Source organism: Drosophila subpulchrella, chromosome 2R, assembly GCF_014743375.2.
Source record: "Drosophila subpulchrella strain 33 F10 #4 breed RU33 chromosome 2R, RU_Dsub_v1.1 Primary Assembly, whole genome shotgun sequence".
Taxonomy (NCBI): domain Eukaryota; kingdom Metazoa; phylum Arthropoda; class Insecta; order Diptera; family Drosophilidae; genus Drosophila; species Drosophila subpulchrella.
In genome coordinates, this window is record NC_050611.1 from 16,018,126 (window position 1) to 16,039,256 (window position 21,131).

General features: G+C 36.8%; 1 protein-coding gene across 2 annotated transcripts in view; it reads right to left on the bottom strand.

Moving 5' to 3' along the window:
• LOC119550832 overlaps positions 1–20,478 on the bottom strand; it is a 41,675-nt gene extending 21,197 nt beyond the window's left edge. Inside the window, exon 1 of one of the 2 annotated variants that reach the window (XM_037859780.1) lies at positions 20,331–20,478. In XM_037859780.1, coding sequence (XP_037715708.1) covers positions 20,331–20,351 — 21 coding nt within the window. In that variant the 5' untranslated portion in view covers positions 20,352–20,478. Of the gene's footprint in view, positions 1–15,150; positions 15,427–20,330 lie in introns of those variants that run through there. The other variant, XM_037859783.1, reaches the window with a different exon arrangement.
• Between the last annotated feature and the right edge of the window lie 653 nt (positions 20,479–21,131).

The following is a 21,131-nucleotide window of genomic DNA, read 5'->3' on the forward strand; positions in this document are numbered from 1 at the left end:
GCCGACGCCGCCGTCGACGCCGACTGCGCTGGGGGCGGCGGCAGCGGCAAACACACAACAACAACAACAACGAAAAACTAATAAAATCAATTTACAAACGCACACAGATACAAAGAGAGCCGAAGCGCGTTCGTGTGCCACTTCGGGTAAGAAACGAAACATGCTGACGAGAGTGCGGCTCTCTCATTCGTTTCTTGGTGTGCGTTATTATTTGGCTTTGAATGTGGGTTAAAAGTAATGGACAATAGCGGGAATTGTACTTTAACTTGGCTGATTGCTCTTGCTCTCTCTCCTCTCCCACTCTCCCGTATCTCTCTTCGTATCTTTTACTCTCTCTCTCGAGAAGTGTGGGAGTACCAAACGGACTAAGCAAAACAAAAAGCAAAAATGCGGCTACAACAACAGCAACAGTGCTCTCTCCACCAAAAAGAAAACAACAAATATTAAAACTGAATTATTTGCTGAGACAGCAAAAATATATATCTTTATTCCAAAAAAAAAAGAAAAGATGCGAAGGATGTTGCAGCTGCATAGCATAATTTTGGGAGTTCTCAGGGACCCTCCCCCTTTTATTTATTTTTTTTACTATTCCTTACATAATCACCTCGCTTATTGCTCGAATTTCACAGCGAACGAATGATTCGAAAGGAACCCTCATGTCAACGACCGTTATAACAGTAACCAACCCGTCCGTAATTACACACAAAAGTTCCATATCGCATATACATAAATCGCAATTAATCAAGTGCAAGCCAATGCCGCTAACACTCCACAGCCCAGCCAGGCAATAGAATAGCAACCCTCCCAGAACCCGAACCCGAAATAGTAAACCCTAACCCAAACCTAAACCCAATTTCAATCCAAATCCCAACAAGTTCAAAAACTCCGACATTTTGCGAACAATAATTACTCTCGCTCGCACTCGCAGGACTTTCAATTGCTGCCATCCCGCTCGCTCCACTCTCTCACAAGCGGCTTCTACTAAAAATGTAATCATTATGCTTTATCGTGATAATCAGCAAAGGCAGCAGTCGCACTGGAAATCGCAGTTAGGAGAAAAGTTTTATACCCGTTATGAATAGGGTGTCAAAGGGTATGTCTGGTATTCCGGAGTTCCATCGAGTTGAGTGACAGGAGGTAAGGGATTATGCGGGGTTACGTTAGGGATACGGCATACCATAGTCAAGGTGGGAACATTTTCAAAGAACTTAACCTATCAGAGTATTATAGAAATCATTACGTACTTGATTCAAGAACTAGGGGTAAAGGTGTTATAGAATTGGGTGGTTCGTTTCGGAAAACGTACCCCACAAGCCATTTTAAAATTTTTTTTAACAGATTTGTGTTATTGAATTATTACAAGCTTTAAAATCGATGTATTTAGTATAATAATAACTAGCTTCATAAACTAGAATGATATTGATTTGAATATTTGAAGAAAATTGAGTTTTTCAAAAACGCTTATACGGGTAGTAGTAAAATACGGGTCGCAGACCCATCAGAACCAATATAAAATGTTAAGAAATAAGCTTATAAGTACTGTAAAAAACTACAAGCCCCTTTAAAACAGGGCAATAACCCAACAGCAGCTGCTGACACATCCCTTAGCCTAAATAGGGTTTCAATGAACCCCTGACTAATTGATGGGTATCAAAGTGCCTGCTTCGCTTACTCGCCAGGACGCAATCAAAGCTAGTATATAACAAAGGAAAACCCCTAGCACAAATATACATTCGAACTAGCCAGTAGAGGGAGAGAGGGATATTGTAGGAGTGAGCGAGAGGGAGCAGCTAGCACATCCAACTGGCAAACAAACAAACTAAATTACAACAATTCCAAAAATTTATAATTGTACTCAGGCGAACGCACACACACACACACACATACACACAAGTCAAGTTAGAAGTTGAGGAACCACCACCCAAGTCACCACCCCTTGATAAACCCCCACCCCCAAGCCAACGGTAATAATCATCATTGGCATCGGCATCATCATCTGGGTTTTTTGCCCTTCGCCTTACAATTCGCCATGGAAAGGGGAGAACGGGTAAAGGGGAGAGCAACTAACAAAAAACCAAAAACGAAAGAACAACAACAAAAAAGGCAGTTAAGTTAAAATGTACTTAGAGTTTAAGCGTAACCCCGAAATCCCAACCGAACCCGAAACGAGATTGTGTGTTTTAAGCGTTTTAGTTACCCTTACCCCACCACCATACCCATGCCCATGCCACCCCTCTCTCTCTCACTCATTCCATCCATCCTGCTCGCTCTTTTGTTGTTCTTGCCCTGCAAAGTCAGCCATCTTGTGCGGCGTTATTAAATTTTATACAAATACTAAAAATGAAATCAAAATTTTCTTATTACAATGACTATTTCGAGACCATCCCCAAGCCCACTTCCACTTCCTTCCTCATCCTTTGCCGCCTGCTGTCCTTTTCTTTTCCTTTCTTTTCTGCTCGCCTCTTTTATCCAACTTCTGCTTCTTTTCCAACAGCTGTGCCTTGAGTAGATTCGGTCTCCTTTGAAGGGTGGAGGAGTACGAAGCTTTTGACTTTACCCTAACTTTAGGAGTTTGTTGGGTAGAACCCAAAGGCTTACCCATTAAAAAATTATGGTTTTAAATTGAAATATGCCATCTAAATTTTCTTATTTGGACCATCCTACAAACCTTCACTTATTTTTCACAATGGTATTCTCAAAATTTCCGTTAATACTTGGTTTGTCTACCTATACTTTTATAATACCTTAATACCATGTCATTCCAGTTGATAAACAACTTTATTTTTAGTTTGAAGCAAAATATATACGAGAAATTGTGCTAAATTGTAATACAAATCTTACACGTCGTTAGGATCTTAATGGGATCTTCTTATTCGGTTTTACTTATCATCATTTACAAATTCTTGTTTTCTGTAGAATTGTAATTTCTTAAAACTATACGGCTTCACCTTTGTGCTTACAAAAAGCTGATTTTCCCTTATAACAAGTTACTTAATATTCTTTCCACGAAGTCCAAAAAATAAAATGGAATTTTTCATCGAAGGGCACTTTATAGATCGGTGTCTGGTAAAATTAAAACCGATTCCATTGCTCAGTTCTCGTTTCTGGCAATATGCGACTGTGTGTGTAGAAATGAAATCGTACTTATGCCACTACTTATCGACTGCATTCATTGTTGAGACTACGTAAAACTTTTCAGTTTTTGGCTGTTGACCCCTTGGAACCCCACCCCATTCCAACTCCAACCGCCCACTATTCACCCCTTCCCGACCATTTTCAATTGTGAAAACTTTCCCTTAGTGGAAGTCCTGTAAATGTCTGAACAAAAATCCATAAAAATCAATTAGAAAATGTTGTAGCAGGACAGGAAAATCATAGTCAGCAAGCGTGCAAATGTTTTACGACTTCCTGTGGCAACTAAATAAATTTCAAAAAATATTTGATTCTACCTACCAAACAGGAGATACCAAAATAAGCAGCGGGACTACCTGAGCATACTTAAAATTTTAATTAAACACTGCCAAGGTTGTGTGCCTAAACAAATCTTGCCCGATAAGCCAGAATGCGAAGAAACAAATGCCAACGATAGGATATACGAACGAAGGACAAGTGATGAATAATACCAATCACGTACGAGGAGGGTAGAAGGCAGGGGAGGGGGGCCACCTTCGTGGCCTAATCAAAAGAGCATTGTAAACTAAGCCAAGACAAGATGAGAATTCCAATTCTGAAAGGATCGTCAAAGATCAGGCAGGGAACTCAGAATGCGTAATCTCACACCAAAATGCTGCAGCACACAAGAACAACAAATTAAGTGCCGTACACAGACAAATATGCACTACACACATGCACTCGCTCACCTACACCACACCTTCGCAGGCCTATCTACATAAATCTATGGAATAAAAACATTTTTCATGCGTCCAAGATAAAGAGCGATCCAGTGAGAAAAAAAAACATAGAGAAAAAAGGTTGCATTACAAATAGGATTGAACCCCTTTCTAATAAAATAACTACAAATTGTCAGTTTTGGTCTTAAAATTCCCAAGTGGTTATAGCCAAATGCTCATCAATGTCATAGTTAAGGACTTCACCTTTTAATATATATTATATTATGTCACATTGGTGCTTTTGGAAACTAAGTCTTGTTGAACTGATTAGAATGACTATATCATTTCTTGAAAATCTTGAAATCGTATTAGGCATCTTAGCAGGATTTTTTAAATTTAAAACTATAAAAAATATTCTTTTAAGGCCCTATATCATACCTAATATTACGCACATTTTTTCCCTGTGTAACATCCCAGAGAGTGATCCATTGGGAGACAATTAGTCGGGCTGAGACAGGCTTCCATCTCGCATCTCCCGATAGCGAGTCCCTCGACTCACCCCTCACCTTCTGGAAAAAAGTTGCGTTAAAAGGTCAAGCCGACTCTTTGATATTGAAGCATTGATCTATTGTCCCTCCAGCCCAGTGTGTGTGTGCATTTTATACGCATCGTTCTTAGTGCGATATTCCTTTTATTTCGTTGTTCTTTCGGTTCGTACGTTCTTCTTTTAGTGAGTTGCTTCGTCAAAATGATTGATTTGTAGGTGATGAATTACAACAACCACTGAAAACTGAAAACCGAAATATCTGAGGCATTCTAAGGTTGGGTTAGTTAAGAGCAAGCCGACAGATAGATGGATACACGGATAGCCGGATGGATGTGTGAGAAAGGTATGGGACATAGTGAGGATTAAATACGAAATTTTCCATTTAAAAATATCTCTCATTGTTCGCATACGTTTTTTCATTTTTGTTCTTCGGTTTTCGTTTGCTCATTTCGTTTTCTTTGGTCAGGGGGGAGGCTTAAAACGTTTTCCATAGATAAATCTGATATCGGGATTTGGGAAAATTAATTATTGTTGCCATGCACATTGAACAATGACAATGTGGGAGAGTCATCTCTGAGGGACGGATGCCTGTCATTTAGTTGATGAAATTCTAGGCAGGGCCAAGGACTCCTTTCAGAGCCGGGAATCTCAGGCTAGATAAGAAAGAAATCCCATTAGGTGTGGAGCGTTTTTCTTTTAAAATATGTCTCTTCCTGTGTATTATATCATTTGAAGATAATGTAATAAAATCTTTTAAAAAACACTCCCGAAGAAAATTGTATTTTAAAAAACGTGGGTCCCTTTGTAATTTATTATTTTGATATATTATGCAATCAAATCTTTTGAAGAACACTCCAACACTAAATTCAGTAAAGTTCTTATTTTGATATTAGTTTCTAATTTACAACATCCCCTCACAAATGTTGCCTTTTCTGAACTTAGCACCATCCCAAGGACCCTTCTCACGCAATCATTCCAGTTCAACAACTCAATTCACCGATCAGACTGGAATAGCCACCTCCCCTTCACTCGACTTCAGGGTTATAACCTCCCACCCAACGATTCCCAACTGGTCACAACTAATTCGCACATCTTTCAGCAGTTTAATGCATCATTTCGGCATTTTGGCTTTTCCCCCAAACACTCGAATTCAAAATAGCTTTGGGAATATGTAGCAACCCCCTTCTGTCAAGGGTGTACTTCGCGGTTCGTGATGGAAAAAAGGGCGGAGAAATTGATGGAAAATTTGTTACCCAAAAGACAATGGCTCTGATTTCTGATTTCTATATAGCCAACAGAACGGAAGAGGGCGGTGGGCTGTGTGCAAGAGTTCCCAGAAAGTTCGTTAATAAAAATCTGAGGGCAAAATACAAATTCAAATGGCTTCATGGTAATCAAGAATTTTTAGACCATTAATACAGCTATACGAAAAACCATAAATATACAAATATTCACATAGAACTGTGCGTAGATATAATTTTGAATACATTAGATTATTGCCTTGGTTATTCCTTCCCCCATCATCATCATCATCATCATCAGGGGCAACCCATTCTGCAGCGTATCTCGGGGTAAATATCTCCACTCAAGCTGAATCTTTGTGTTTGTATCTGTATCTATATGCCGGTTTGTTCGCTCAACCCTGCCACTAAAAAGTATCTTTGTGTTGTGTCACTTTTTTTTCCTTTCGGCTTCTTGGCTAAATATGTAAATACATTTGCCTAACTTTAGAGCCGAGCTCTGTGAAATGTGATTTGGCAATCTCTCAATCTGCCGGGCACTCCACAAAAGGGGGAAAAATTGAAATACGCTTTCAACGCCGCTGCGATTTGAATTTCAAATTGTCGAGCGGGTACAGTTTACCCGACTAGACGTCTATAGATGCAGATGCGTAGATACTTTTCATAACTTCCACGACCACCACCACCCATTTTCACCGACTGGCTCAAATATTGTCATTGCCAGAGATTTGAATTTGTTTAATAATAGTTGCAGCATCCCCTGGATTTAGGACTTCAAAACTGTGCGAGGGTTGCAGCCTCGACAGGAGATTGCATTATTAGTAAAAATCAGAGGAAAGGGACACCTGTTCAAATGGTAATTCAATCTCCCTAGTCTAAAATAGAAACTGAGACACACTCCGGGACTTATGGATCGTACTCTTACGCATTTATAATCTGCAAACAAAGGACTTATGCCGAGACAGCTGCGCAGTTTTTGCAAGACGAAGGATGGCGAAAAACTAGTTCCTGAAACTACGCATATAAGGCAGATGGAATGGAACATGGGCAACAAAGACGCATTTTGGCTTTTCAGCATTTTTTCATTGATTTACGCTCCGTGTTTTAAGCCACACTGAGGAAAAAAATGGCTTTGTCGATCTTCTAATATAATTATTTATTCAAGTAATTCTCTTTAAAGTTTTTTTTCAGTCCGAAAATAAATACTACATTATATTATTTTCTTTACCATTAAAACAAAAAAATATATCTGTTTCCAAACTAAATACGATTCCATTAAGTCTGCTCTACCAATGATAATAACTTGTTATAGATTTAGGAACTTGTTAACTTATTTTCTCAGATTTTCTCTCAGTGAGCGTTTATCCTAAGACGGGGATGAGTCGCAAAATTGAGGAATGGAAATAGAGATTCCCCGGCACTAGACGCTCTTATTATATTCACTTCTTCGCCCTATTCCTATTCCAACTTCTATTCCTATTCCTGTTTCTATAACCAAAACAGGGAAACCATAAACCATTAACATGAAAAAAAGGATAACGTGTTTCTTTTGTTATCTCTCCCCAGTTGCTCAGACTGAAAGTCTGTGTTTGTTTGCACAAGACGCAAAAAATTTTTACCAGGAACATGATGAGCTACAACAAAAACAACAGAATGAACTACAAATAAAACAAATCCGAATGCCTCAAGGTACGAATCATATGGCTCAGGTAGTCAGCATTGAAATCGTTCTGCGTTTTAGGTTTAGGGTGTACGACGACTACAATTTGGTCTCAGTTCCAGCTCAAATTTAGTTTCGGTCTCAGTTTTTGCGTGCGATTTTATACTTATGTATGGAATTATGGGTACAGTTGATCTCGGATCGGAAATGCTATTTGATAGTCGGGCATAATCTGCACCCTTGGGAAGACGACTGCTGGGCGTTTATTCAGGTTTAGTGAGCTGAACATCATGAAATTGTCTTCTCCGGATCTGTTATTATAGTTTTGTATGTATGCTGATTTGTGTTTCATTGTTCTATTACAATAATAGAAATTGTCATTTACCTGGAATATGAAAATCATATTCAAAGCGTAGTGTCAGTTTATGTTGTGCTACTACCTCCGTTAAAAATAATATTTATACGATTATTTTGATAATTGTTTCATTTTTAAAAGGGTTATGTTGGGCTTTTTTATTAATATTAATGTTAGTATAAAAGTTTTATTTGATTTTGTATTTTGTATATATTATTGTTTGATTTTTAACTTATTTATTATACATACTTATTTATTATACTATAAGAGTTTTGACTATCTTAGTTTTCAGAGATATTTTCATATATTTCATATCGTGAAAATTAGTGGAATATATTATCATTGTTTGATTTTTAACTTATGTATTAAAAAAAGCTACTAGAAATGTTTTGACTATCTTTGTTATCAGAAATATTTTCCTTAAATCTTAAGAGTATACTTTTTCATATCGCGGAAATTAGTGAAACATATTATCATTGTTTGATTTTTAACTTATGTATAATAAAAAGCTAATAGAAGTGTTTTGACTATCTTAGTTTTCAGAGATATTTTCATATATTTCATATCGTGAAAATTAGTGGAGTATATTATCATTGTTTGATTTTTAACTTGTGTATTAAAAAAAGCTACTAGAAATGTTTTGACTGTCTTAGTTATCGGAAATATTTTCCTTAAATCTTAAGAGTATACTTTTTCATGTCGTATATCTAAAGTAGCGGAAAACAAAACTTTCTCAGACAGGACATAATGCTAATAATTCCGTAGCTCTGCTCCCTTGGACCCCTTAAGTTATTGCTCCTTCTGTTTATGGGTTGTCCCACATTGCACATTATTGCCCCACACTTTTTGCTCTGGCATGTTTATGTACGTCCCTGGGTTCCTTCTTCATCTCGACATGTGTTCCCTGGGTCGCCAACTGTTGACATTTTACAGTTGCGGTCGCCGTTGACTGGTCCTTTCTTATCAGCATCAGGAGGAGAAAAGGACGAAAGTAAGGAGCACGCAATATTGTGACAGGCTGCAACACCTTTGGAATGGAATTGCGAACGAGAGGACACATGCCATTCGGCCAAGTTTCATTATGCTGCATATTTAGTGGCATTTAGCTGCCAATGTCCCATATCCCTGTCCTTATCCATATACCGGGATCCTGATCCTTAACCTGAATTCGAACCCGAGGCGGGTTTTGAACCTGACCTATGGCCACGAATGTACATACATATATGCACATGTTACTCACACGCACGGGCGAAGAGCGAAAACAAAACAGAGACAAAAAGGACGAAGGCAAGGACACGCTCACCTCTTCGTGAGAGAGAGAGAGGGAGAGAGAAGTGACAGTGGAAGGAGAGAGGGTCCTGCAGACATGTGTTTAGCTTCTGTTGCTTTCCCTTTTGCACTCATGCCACTCGGATGCCTCTCCCACTCTCTTCCTCTCAACACGTGAGCAAATGTTATTGTCCTTTTTGCGTGCGTGTGTGTGTGGATGCGACGGCGCGTGTCTGTGTGTGCGTGTGTGTGGCTTCAACAGGTGTTATTGCCATTTGTTGTGACGGCTATTGCCTTCTCCCTTTCTCCGCCATTTCATTAAAATTTGTTAATGAAAGGAGTAAAAAGGACTCTCATATAAAGATTTAAGAACAGAACTTTAAAGTTACCCTAAAACAAAGTGCATTTAAAAGTACTACAATTTGAAACGTTTAATAATAAAAATAATTGTCTTATTTTTTAAGTTGTTAAAGAGTTATAGTCTTAATTTTTTTATGGGGTTAATTTTTTTTTTGCAATCCCATTTTAAAGACAGTCTTTGTAAGACATTTTTAAAGGAAAAATCAACCAATTTCTTATTAAAAGTGTAGAAAACAGATACTAAACTGAAAAAACATTCAATCATTTTAAGAGAAGACCATTATCCCTCCCCACTGAATATCAAAATCACTTCCACTTAAGAAATTCTATCAATATTTCCCCCAAAATTTCTTTTGTAAGTCTACATCCATTCATATTATGAATTCATTTTCATCAAAAGCCAAGTAAGTTACGAACGACAAAAACGACAGCCACATCAATTTAGCTCCGTAAGAACTCCCATGTCTATTTTTTAACGAAAGCCAATGAAAAAGCCACAGAAATAGAAACAGCCGCCGCAGCAACAATAATAAAAAAATCAAAATGGGCGCTAGAATAATGCATAAAAAAGTCTCAACAAGTCAGACAACTTTGCGCTAAGTACACAATACATCTCACACACAAAAACAAAAAACCCCCTATACGAACACATCTGTATCTATGTTTGGGTATATGTAAATAGATATGTATATAGAAAAGCAAGTAACCAAATAACCAAAAGCTGAGAACTGAAGCGAAAGAGTGAAAGACAAATTGTTTTCAAACGTCGTAATCAAGAAATGATTTCTTAAAATATGCGCGTTGTCGACTTTTTGAATTCGGACCCATTACAATGGAAATGAAGGGAGGAAAGGAGGGGAGACAATGTGTGTGACCAAAGCGAAGTTTGGAATACCCTAAAAAGTTGAACTAACAAGGGTAGACCTTACAAAGGAAGCGGTTCTGAAGTTAAACGATTATAAACTGTAGATTTATTGAACCATAAGTTTATCTTTTACTGTTTTAAAATGAATTATTTTGATTCTAAATATTAGATTTGATTAGATGATATTTCAGATAAAATGTTTTTAACTTGAAGATGAAATTTCAATATTACCATTATTCATTTAAAGGTCTACCAAATAAAAACCTTTTCTTTAAAAAAAAAACTTTTTTAGATGTTATCGATAAGAATTCTTCTATCTTACTATCTATCTTACTGCAACTTTTATGAGAAAATCCCCAGCGAAATCTTCTAAAACGGAACCGGTTAGAACCCATTTTTATATAGAAACCTTGCCACACATAACAATTATGTAACCCAATTGAGACATCAGGTTAGAGTATAGACAATAAGGAAAATCTCCACGGACAGGCGGAGATGAACCGAGTTAGATGAGATGTTCGTCTCCAACAGGAAGCAAAGGGATGCGATGCGCCAAAGGGATGCAAAATGCCCGAAGATAGTTTGATAAATCTCGGAACGCAAGGAGGCAAGCGGAGATGAGCACGAAAATAAATCTAGAGATGAAAAGGAGTTTCCGTTTGCAACAACCAGCTGGTTTTTTGGGATTTGATAACTTATTGTTGGCGATAAAGTACAGTTTCCATTCGATTCTCTGATTCTGTGGCTGCAGTAGTACTTGAACCAATTACGAAAGCGTCGCCCGACTGAAAAGGGATATCTATCTATCTGTATATCTATGCGACTCTAATGGAAATGAATAGAGTGACACAGAGAGAACATTCCCGTATCTATCTCCATTTGTGTATATGAATTTATGATTTGATTACACCAGCTCAAGTGTCGCCGGTTGTGCATCTTTCGGCTACACATTTGCTAATGGCTTTTGTTTACTCGAATCTGAGGAAAGGGCAGCTGGATCCGATTCGGATTGATTGGTGTAATGTGTGCTATTGCTATATGTTCATATATATCCCCCTCGATTGCGGATTGCTCATTGCTTGTTATTCAAGTTGCGCTCAAGCACTTGAGAACCAACAAATTGTCGCGTTTCAATCACCCCTCCCCAGTTCCTCAATGTTGCCCCAAATTGCCGAACGGATTCGAGTTCCGCTCCATTGTCAATTGGATCTGGGACGGGCGTTTTTGGTTTCCAAACTCAATGCCCTATCTGGGTCCGGTCGTAAACTTAAGTACAGACCCTTTTCTAACCGAAATGAAACCGAGACTAGTACTTGAGCAAGTTAGAAGACCTCAATTAATGAAAATTATGGAGCACTCATAGGCAAATACCAGTTTCAAGATAATACCACTCAACTTATCGCAGATAGGAAACCCAAAGGATCCGGAACTCAGTACTCATATAATTCTAAATTGGTTGGCATATTGAGTTGTAAACACATTTTAGCGACCTTATTTTCAATAAGTAATAATAAATTGTATTTACAAAAATAAATAAAAGTTATATTTATACTTCCTAATACGTACACACTATTTTAAACTTCTACTTAAGCTACTTTTAAAAATATTTCTTAAACTGTAATAAAAAATATTTGAATTCAAGGAACTTAAAAAGTTATTTTTGAGAATTTATAATATTTAAAAATATTATTTTTATCCAAATATTATAGCAACATAAATCAAACAATTATATTTATACATTTCTATCACAAATATTCCGTTCCAATGCCACATAAAATATTATTTTTGCATGGGCTAGCCAGAAAAGGATACACAATATGAGTAGGCTGTTTCGGGGTGCGACAACATTTATTTAATGCGTTGACAAGGATTTGCTGAGAGGGGGAAAGGGCTAAACCCGCTGTTTGGGGCGTTGATTGTGGGTGGTTTAATCACCCACAATGCGACCCAGCCACTTCAAACAGCCCCTTTCCCCTTTATCAACTTCAACAATTGTTGGTATAACTTTTCTGAAGTGGAAAGCATGGGAATTTTGGCCATGGGGAGCATTCTACGACCAAGAATAACTCTTTAATCGCCATCGAATGATTCCCAAGTCTAAGTTTAACAAATGCATAAATAACGAATAAGAAAGAGGCACACACACAAAAACAGACGCAGACTAAGTAAATTATCAAAGTTTTAGGCTCCACCCAGAAGTGCTGCTGTATGGGTGTTTTTATATGTACTATATACACGCCAGCGGACATAATATTAGTAGTGGTTAAGTCAATTTTTGTATCAAGAGTTTAATGTTAACTAAATGTATCCAAAGTCACTATGTTTCTCCTAAAAATATTAATTTCTTTGTAACTTGTTACAAGCAACATTTTTTTTGTATTTTTTAGTCTGACCATGTTAGATTAATTTGCTCAGAGTGACCATGCCCACAAAAATATGTCCAAAATAAGGTTTTTATTTGGTTTGACAGTTTTTTTACTAGAGTGAAATTTTCACTTTTTTTATCTTTAAAAATATATTATTTATTTATCGACTAGAATTTTAAACATTTAAGCATTTAAATTTAAACATTTTCTATTCTTTTCACCGCGACTGTTTCTGTATATATTTGCTGATATGTCCCAGACACTAACTGGTTTCGTGTTAAATGTAAACAACATTTAAATTAGCGAATAAAAATGTATTATTAATGCGAAAACATGTTTATAAAAGCAACATATACACGCTCAAAACCAGAACACAGAGGGAGCGAAAGAGATGGCTAAGTAAGAGTGCGAGTGAGAGAGACTAAGCAATTGTTAAAAACAAAAAAGCAACAGCGTATTGTGTAAAGATTAGGGCGGGGCCCATCCCAAAAGAATAACGAATGACGATAAACAAACGAAGAGAGAGCAGCCAAGCAAAGTCGGACATTAGGCGAAATTAATAAATTAGATTTCAAATTGGCAGCGAAATACGGTTTTAACATGGCGTCTCAACTGACGCAGACGAAATCGGAGAATATATATGTTTATATTTTCTTTGGATTTTTATATTCTTTTTTTAGGACAGTCGGTGTCGAATGGCAATATAATCACGTAGCCGAAGGTGGGGAAGAATTAACTTATTATAAATAAATCTAGCTGTAGGTACATTCATAAATTCCACACAAAAAGCATTATAAATTTAAAGTGATTGCAAGGTGGCTGATCTCAAAGTAATTTATTTTTAAGTGGTATCTTGGGACTCATATGAATTTTGTTACTTTCGGAAAAGTTCACAATATTGCCCATTTCAAAGTAAAGCGTTTTATATTTATGACTGGAATTTAAAATACAAGTTTGCTTATTTACAATAATTAATCGATTATTATTTTGTAAATTTTATATCCGAAATTGGTTTTATTAAAATATTTTTTTACAAATTCATTATAAATATAACATAGTCTAGACTCACAAAAATTGTTTAATTTTTTTAAATAATTTTATGAAGTTTAAAAATTATTTTAAAATCTGTTTAATGAATTTATAGTGTCCCCATGCATTTTTGATGTATTTTTCGTTTTATGACAAAGTGAATACCGATAATACCATTACCGGAAACCCTAACTAATCTTTTAAAACCGCCCTCGCATTTTAATTCGGCCCAAAGCTGTCAGTTTCCCCGGCGACCGAAATGCGCTCAAAAACTAGTTTTGAGCCTTTATATCCATTTATTTTGGTAATTTTGTTGTTATTTCTGCACAAGCATTTTAATTTCAAGTGACGCAGAAGCATTTGACTTTTTATTTTTATTTGTCTTGCCGTTCTGCGTTAGATTTTGTGGCTGGGCACGTATTAACATACGAAACATACGAATGTATCTCGCAGATACAGATAGACCATATAGCACATACCTTTGCGGCATACTTAACGCACTCGAGTGACAATAATTGAATTCATTATGGGCATAGAAAAAAGTTTTGTGGCTAAAAAACCGGGGAACGGCGACAACTAAGAACGAGATAAAGGGCGCGGGGTGTACGAGTACTAGGATTAACAATGGCGGGTAATTAACCTGATAGATCCACTGGCCTTGGAACTCTAAAAGCAGCCCAGAGAGTCTGTCACCAATCGTGGAACGCGTATTCGATTCTGTTACCATTTTTATTTGGGCTACGTGCGGGTTTTACTTATTAGCCCCCTAATTACCATATAGTCATACCACATAGTAGCGACTTCTTAGCCATAAAGCGTTCGCTTCTGGCCCAGCTTTCTAGCCATGATCTTCGTGCAAGTTAAGTTTTTCGCAAACCCAGTAGGCAGAAGATACACAAAAGGAACAATCTTTATCAGCGGGGAGGTCAACAAACCGCGGATATCGCTCAAGTCAGTCCCCTATGTATATGCTGCTTTCCTTATCAGATAATTGAGCCAAAGGTAAGCAGAGTGCGCTAACATTACGTTTGTGACTCAAGAGCCATAAACTTAGCACTCGACCAACGGTAATTTCAGCCACCATAAAAGCCCATTCTGCAGCGTTTTGATTTTTAAGTTCGTGCTTGGACTATTTGATAATAGTTTTCGGCCCTTACATGGCAGGGTTCGACCAAATTTCAACTAAAAATCGAAAAACAAAATATTACCTATAAGAAGAAATTTATTAAAAAAAACCCCTGATATAATAAGCTAGTTAAGTCATTTTTTTGTTTATATAAAAATCATCTTTTCATCATTTTATAGATTTTGAGTTCTTCAAATAAGGGGTTTCTTTTGAAACTTTAAAACTAAACCAAAGTTAGGCAGTCTTTTTCAAAAAAAACAAACTTATACATAACTATAAACCAAAAACGATTCCTTTTTGTATTTTCTTAGGAAATAGTTTAGTTTAGTTTGGTGATCAATGTTTAAAATAAATATTCCTAAAAAGGTTATATTAAAAAATATTTTATCATTCTGAGCTTGGCCTGAGAACTTTCAAAATACATTATTCACTGTCTCTTAAAATTAAATACTTAATAAAATGTTATTTTAACTCGCATAAGCTACATCGTTTTTAAACTCACCATAAAAGTGTAAATTATTTGTGGAATTTACCAAATGTGAGACGCATTTGGCTTTCTTTTGTTCAAGTTATTTGTGAGCCTTTTTTGAAAAAGTCCATTAAAAGTTCAGGCACGTTTATTATTTATTTAATTTGCACAAATTTTGCGCATATTCACAAATCAAAGGCAAAATCAAAGGGGTAAAAACAGCAAACAGAGAAATCGGGGGAAATACTAAAACCGCAGAAACCGAAAATCCGAAAGACCGAAAAACTAAAAACTTAAACGGAGAGGATAGGATTGGAGAGCCAAACCGAAGGCGTCAGAAAGTGCACTGAAATTGGAAGTGGAATCGGGCATTCGAGGAGTGGAATATATGGAATCGGGCAAAGCTTCACATAAATAATGAATGCACACACATAAACGTTTATATACACTCGTAAAAAATATGATGAGTGCTGGTATATGTGAGTGTTTGCATTTAAATCATAAAACTTACAAAACTGAAAACCCGACTAAACAAATGTCTCAGTCGGTCCTCCTTTTTTTACCCCCTCCTTGAAACCCTTGTTGTTGCAAAGTTCTCGCTCATTTGAAGAAAATTTGCTGACAATTGCAAGAGATTTTTCTTTTTATTCGGTTTTTCCCATCTATTTTGTTTTTGCTTTCGCCTCGCATTTCGCTGAACGGGGTAAGAGGGGTGGGGTGCGGTGGGAAATGGGGGTATTCTTGGGGGGTACGAGAGGAAGGTAGTCTTATTTCAATTTACAACCAAGTGACGAAGTATCACAATTCAATGTTTAAAGTTTTTATCACGTTGTGGACAACAACAACAACAGCAAAAATACAGCGCCACACTCAAACACAACTAACCCGAACAGTAGAACCCCTATAAGTTCAACCAGTTAACTTTATTTTTGTTTGCTAAATTTCATTTTATATTATTCTGACTTTTTATTATCAAAATAGGTTTCCTTGAGTAAGGATTTATTACAAAACTTAAGCTTCCAACTTTCTTATTTTTAATATCCAACTATTTTTTACCAAAACCATTGTAACTATAAACATTTTTAAGAAATCTACACCTAAACATTATTCATAAGTGCTACTTTTACTTTTTCTGGAAACTTAAGAGCTCAAATGAAATTCCCAATCTCCCCCCACCATTTTCCTCTTGTTTTCGGCAAATTAGCCAATTATCTTATAAAAGGATTTAATGGTTCATATTAATATCAATATCTTTAATTGTTTAGTGCGCTGGATGCATTGGCAAAATTTAATTATTTTGACTAATTGTTTTCCTTTCACATGAATAAAGCTATCAATTTAACCAGTCCATGTGCACTATGACAGGACAAAGAAACTGAATCAAAGATACAGGACATTCCCGATAGTTTTGGGACGAGAAATTAATTTAACATTTAACATTAATTTTAAATTAAAGAAATAAACCAAGTCTTGAACCAATATGAATGGTAGTCAGAATTGTAGCCAGAAAGTTTGAATTAATGAATAACAAATGAATAAATAAATTAATTTAAGATGGACCCGAATTTTTATATATTTTTCGGATTACTATTTTTTATTGTTGGGAGTCTTCACTGTACTTGGACGCTGGCTGGCTGGCCAACACAAACAAACAAATGGAGCAACTGCAGCTAACTGCCGGGCGACAGATGCGGGCTGAAGGAACGGTGAAAGGGGCAGTGGGCAGGAGGGGCCGTGGGGGCAGAGAACCCCACACAGTGGGGCATGGGCAGTAGCATACTGAGCCACCGCAAAGCCCCCTTTTCTGGTACTGAGCAATATGGTTAATATGGCGCGACATTTCATCCGCTGCCGTTTGTTGCTCGTTCGCTTAGTCAGCCCGCTTCTCTCGATTTTTCAAAAGGGGGGCGAAGTCGGGAGGGGGGGCACTAAATGTTTAGTAACCAACTGAAATAGTAGCACTCGTGTTAGTATCGGTTCATGAAAAACGAACAGCAGCAAAATAGAATTGAAAAAAAAATAAATGAAAACCATTTCGGTTTACATAGAGTTTCGCATGTAGCTACACGACTTGCACTTGGATTTGAATATGAATGTGCATACTTATCCACAGATGGGGTCAAAATAATAGGGCACCTAAATTTACATGTATACCTGCAACAGAATCATGTATTATTACCTATAATACTTTACTGGAATAACCACAGATTCAGAACTTTTAAAAAATAATTAGTTAAAATAGTAAAGTTTTTAAGTTTACTGAATCTTATACTGAGCTAATCTTTTATACCTTTCTGATTCTAAAAGAAATATATATTAGTTCTGAAAAGTAAGTCTAAAAGAAAATATATACTATTCATTAAACACATTTTATCTTTAAGCAATATTCCAAATTTTTGGTGTTCAATATCAATTAAATGCTGATTTGTGTGACTAAAATAAAAAGCATATAACTTAAATGGTCAGTTTTTAAAATTTTCCCTCTTTACTAAGGTGTCTTATTGACACTACTCTATTACATTGACCCCAGCTGTATCTGCAGGGTCAGGGGCGTGGGTAAAGGGGTTTCCGGGGGGCACTAGAGGGGAAAGTGGTAACCGAACTACGTCAGCGTAAACTGATTACCACCGGACGATCTATGGAGCTGAACTAGCGGCACGTACACGGCGTTTTTGGGCTAAAACCGAAGAGGGGGCTTACGGGGTTTAGTGCTACGCTGGGAAACCTTCGTTTCGGGAGTTAAGTTCGCCGATGGGGAAGACAGAACTACTCGACAACCCAAAAGTTCCAGTTAAAACCGACTGCACATAGGAAGTCAGAGTTAAGACTTCAATTACAGTGGCACCCATTGGGTTGATTGTGAAATTATAACCAAACTAGCATAGGGTTCCAAGAATTGGGAAAGACGGCACGAAAGAGAGGAAAACCCAAAGCGATTACTAATTAATGGAACGTGCTAGCTCATCTTCGTAGCAACCGTTATACAGTTGAGCTTCTACTCGAATTACTATTTTTTAGGGGTAAGAAAACGGAAATAGTTTAATACAAACATAAGATTTGGGAATAGATTTTTAAGTTAGGATCATACATACATTATTATACTATAAGAAAAACTATCATACAAAAGTATCAGTCGATTTCAAGCACTATAAAAGTACTATGCCTGTGCTTAGTCAACCCGCTACTTTAGTATTGTGAATCATCTTATATACGTTTATTAGCTTTCCTTAGACAACTAACTCACTCCATATATCTTATAATGCACATTAATAATTTAATCATCATCAAACCGATTAATCGTATTCACTCAATCAACTCGGAAACTCGGATTTTATCGTTATCAACAGCCGGCCAAGTTGTTATTGCGAAACATAGTTGGAATTCCGAGACTTAGACTCCAACACCCACCGCAAACTGCACGTAGTGAAATTTAGCTGCCAACTAAACCAAACATACTGCGATCTAGAAAATGTATCTTTCAGATGCACACGCTTTTCCACACCCACACATGTGTCCATAGCTCTAAAGAGTCTGCAGAAAAAAAAAAGGCGCACACATAACTTTGACTTGGCATTCCAAGTGACTTTGCACACGAAAATGAACACGTGCTGCATTTGGCTCGAAGGACCACGGCTGGGGGATTGGTTCCACAAAGGGGGAGTGGACTGTAGTGGAGTGGGGGTAGTGGGGGAGTGGGGAGTGGGCTGGGACTCGCTGGCTTGCAGCCACAACCACAGACAATAACAAAGGCCAAGTTGAGTGCAGTTAGCAGCGGTGACTCATGCTCACTCACTCACCCAGCTCTCCCTCCCACTCCCACTCACTCGCACCGCAGCTGCAGCGGGTTCTCTTCGGGAAGAGCGGGATATAGTGGATATAGTGCTCCGATAAGAGCGTTTTACTTAGGCGTCTGATTTACAAATTAACGACCAACTACTATTATTCAAACTTGCCCACATCGGATTTGTCATAATAATAAATTAGGAAAGCGGAAACTGCAAGCGATGACTTCGCAGTATCGAGAATCTGCCATAGTCATTAGGTATTCAAAGTGTCCTAGATTATAGGTCATAGGATACTTCTAAAATTTTTTGAGAAAATTTGAGATTATTAATATAGTTGTATTAGACCTCATTTCCAAATACTAGTAGTTCTATAATATAACTTTTATTAAACATAAAATAATTGGGTACTCAAACCAAATATTAAGACAAGTGGTTTCGCCTGTCATTCAAAAGAAAGTCAAGTGAGAGATTTTTCTTTTCAATATAACCTATCCAACCTAACTTAAATTTGATCAGGTAATTGGGTTTCTAGTTAGTATGCACATTTGATACTGAAACGTGAATAATAATTATTATATAATAATGAACTAGTTAATATATTCATAAATTGCCGAGACTATTGCTCTTGTCATCTTATAGATCATTTTTAAGGGATTTGAAAAATATTTAAGAGGAAGAAGTCAATACATATATGTATCGTAATCTTAAGATGTCGTTCCTAGAAAATGTTCTCAAGTGTAAAAAAAGTTTATCGCCTTTGATGGCAATTAAGTTGCATAATATAATATAATTTGCTAAGAAACTATGTTTCTGTATAAATCCTATTGCATTTCTAGATCTCCTAGTAGTAGGTCCCTAAGTATAATGAACGTATACTTTTAGACCCAACATGTTATTTTAATAACAGAATGAGTACTTCAAGACAAAATTTGTATCAATATCATCTATAATGGGGCTTAATAATTTAAATTCTAATAGATTAAACATGATAGTATAAGATGAATGATTTTTGGTACACAAAAAGTCTCCACTGTGGCTAAAACTCGGATTTTCTTCTTTTGCCATGTGATTCACAAGTGCCAAGTGCCACTGTACTGTGCGATATGGCACGACTAACTTAGTTGGTCGCCTGGGACTTAGTGTTTATAGGGATGTGGCGGCGGGTGTGCCTCTGTGTGTGTTTTGTTTCTGTGGTGCGTCTGCCGGCAACTTTAGTGGCCCCGGCTAACTTTTAGCAAAAGTTTTAGGTTCGAATACCTGCCACTAACTAAAACCACAGGCACACAGACCTAAAGCACAAGAGCCCGGCTGCCGCAGAAGTTTTCACCACGCATCGAACTATGAAAATCAGAAAAGTTTGCAGACAGAATGCATCCGAACAATGGGGAAAAGTGGACGCAGTACGTCTCCCCCTCCCCCGGAACTTACCGCCCCGCTCGCCAGCTCCATCGTGAATAAAGTTGGAGTTTTCCCTTTAAGTTTTAACGTAAATATGCACAGAATCGTCACAATTAGAGCAAATGGAATATAAATCACATGCGGCGAGTAAAATAAACTTGGAAACTACCAAAATAACTGTAAACGAACAGCTGTCAAAGTACGCGGGCTCAAAGAGACAGGGTTGTATTCCGCAAAACAGCTGTTCGCCGACCAGGGTTGCATGTGGGGTTTCCGATTGAACTAGGAATGTACAGTTTGAATTTGAAATCGATCTAAAATTATATTGTTAAGAAATTATTATTAAGGAACAATTTAAAATGCACTAGAAAATTTCTAGTAGAAATCTTTCCAAATTTAAATTTAAATTTCGCTTGAAAAGGAACACTTTAATTTACAGACACGATTTAGGAACATCAAAGTTAAATTAAAACTTATAGAGATAATCTCAAATCTCTGCCTAAAGATTACTCCGATAAAATAACCTACAAGCTAATTTAAAAAAATATTCCAATACCCAATTGATGCCCCCTACCAAAACTTTAAATTTTTATTTTAAAACACAAATCTTTCAAACAAATTAAAAAAAAAAATTGAACAAATCTCAAAATAGATAATGGAAAAAAATGGAACAATTGTTAAAAAAGCTAAAACAAACAAAATTTGATTTATTTTATAGTGAATATCATAAGCCTCAATTTCTATAAAAATCTCTTTCAACCAAATACCAAGAGTATTTTTGTGATATAAAATATTACTTCTTGTTCCTTATATTTCGAGTACACACATTAG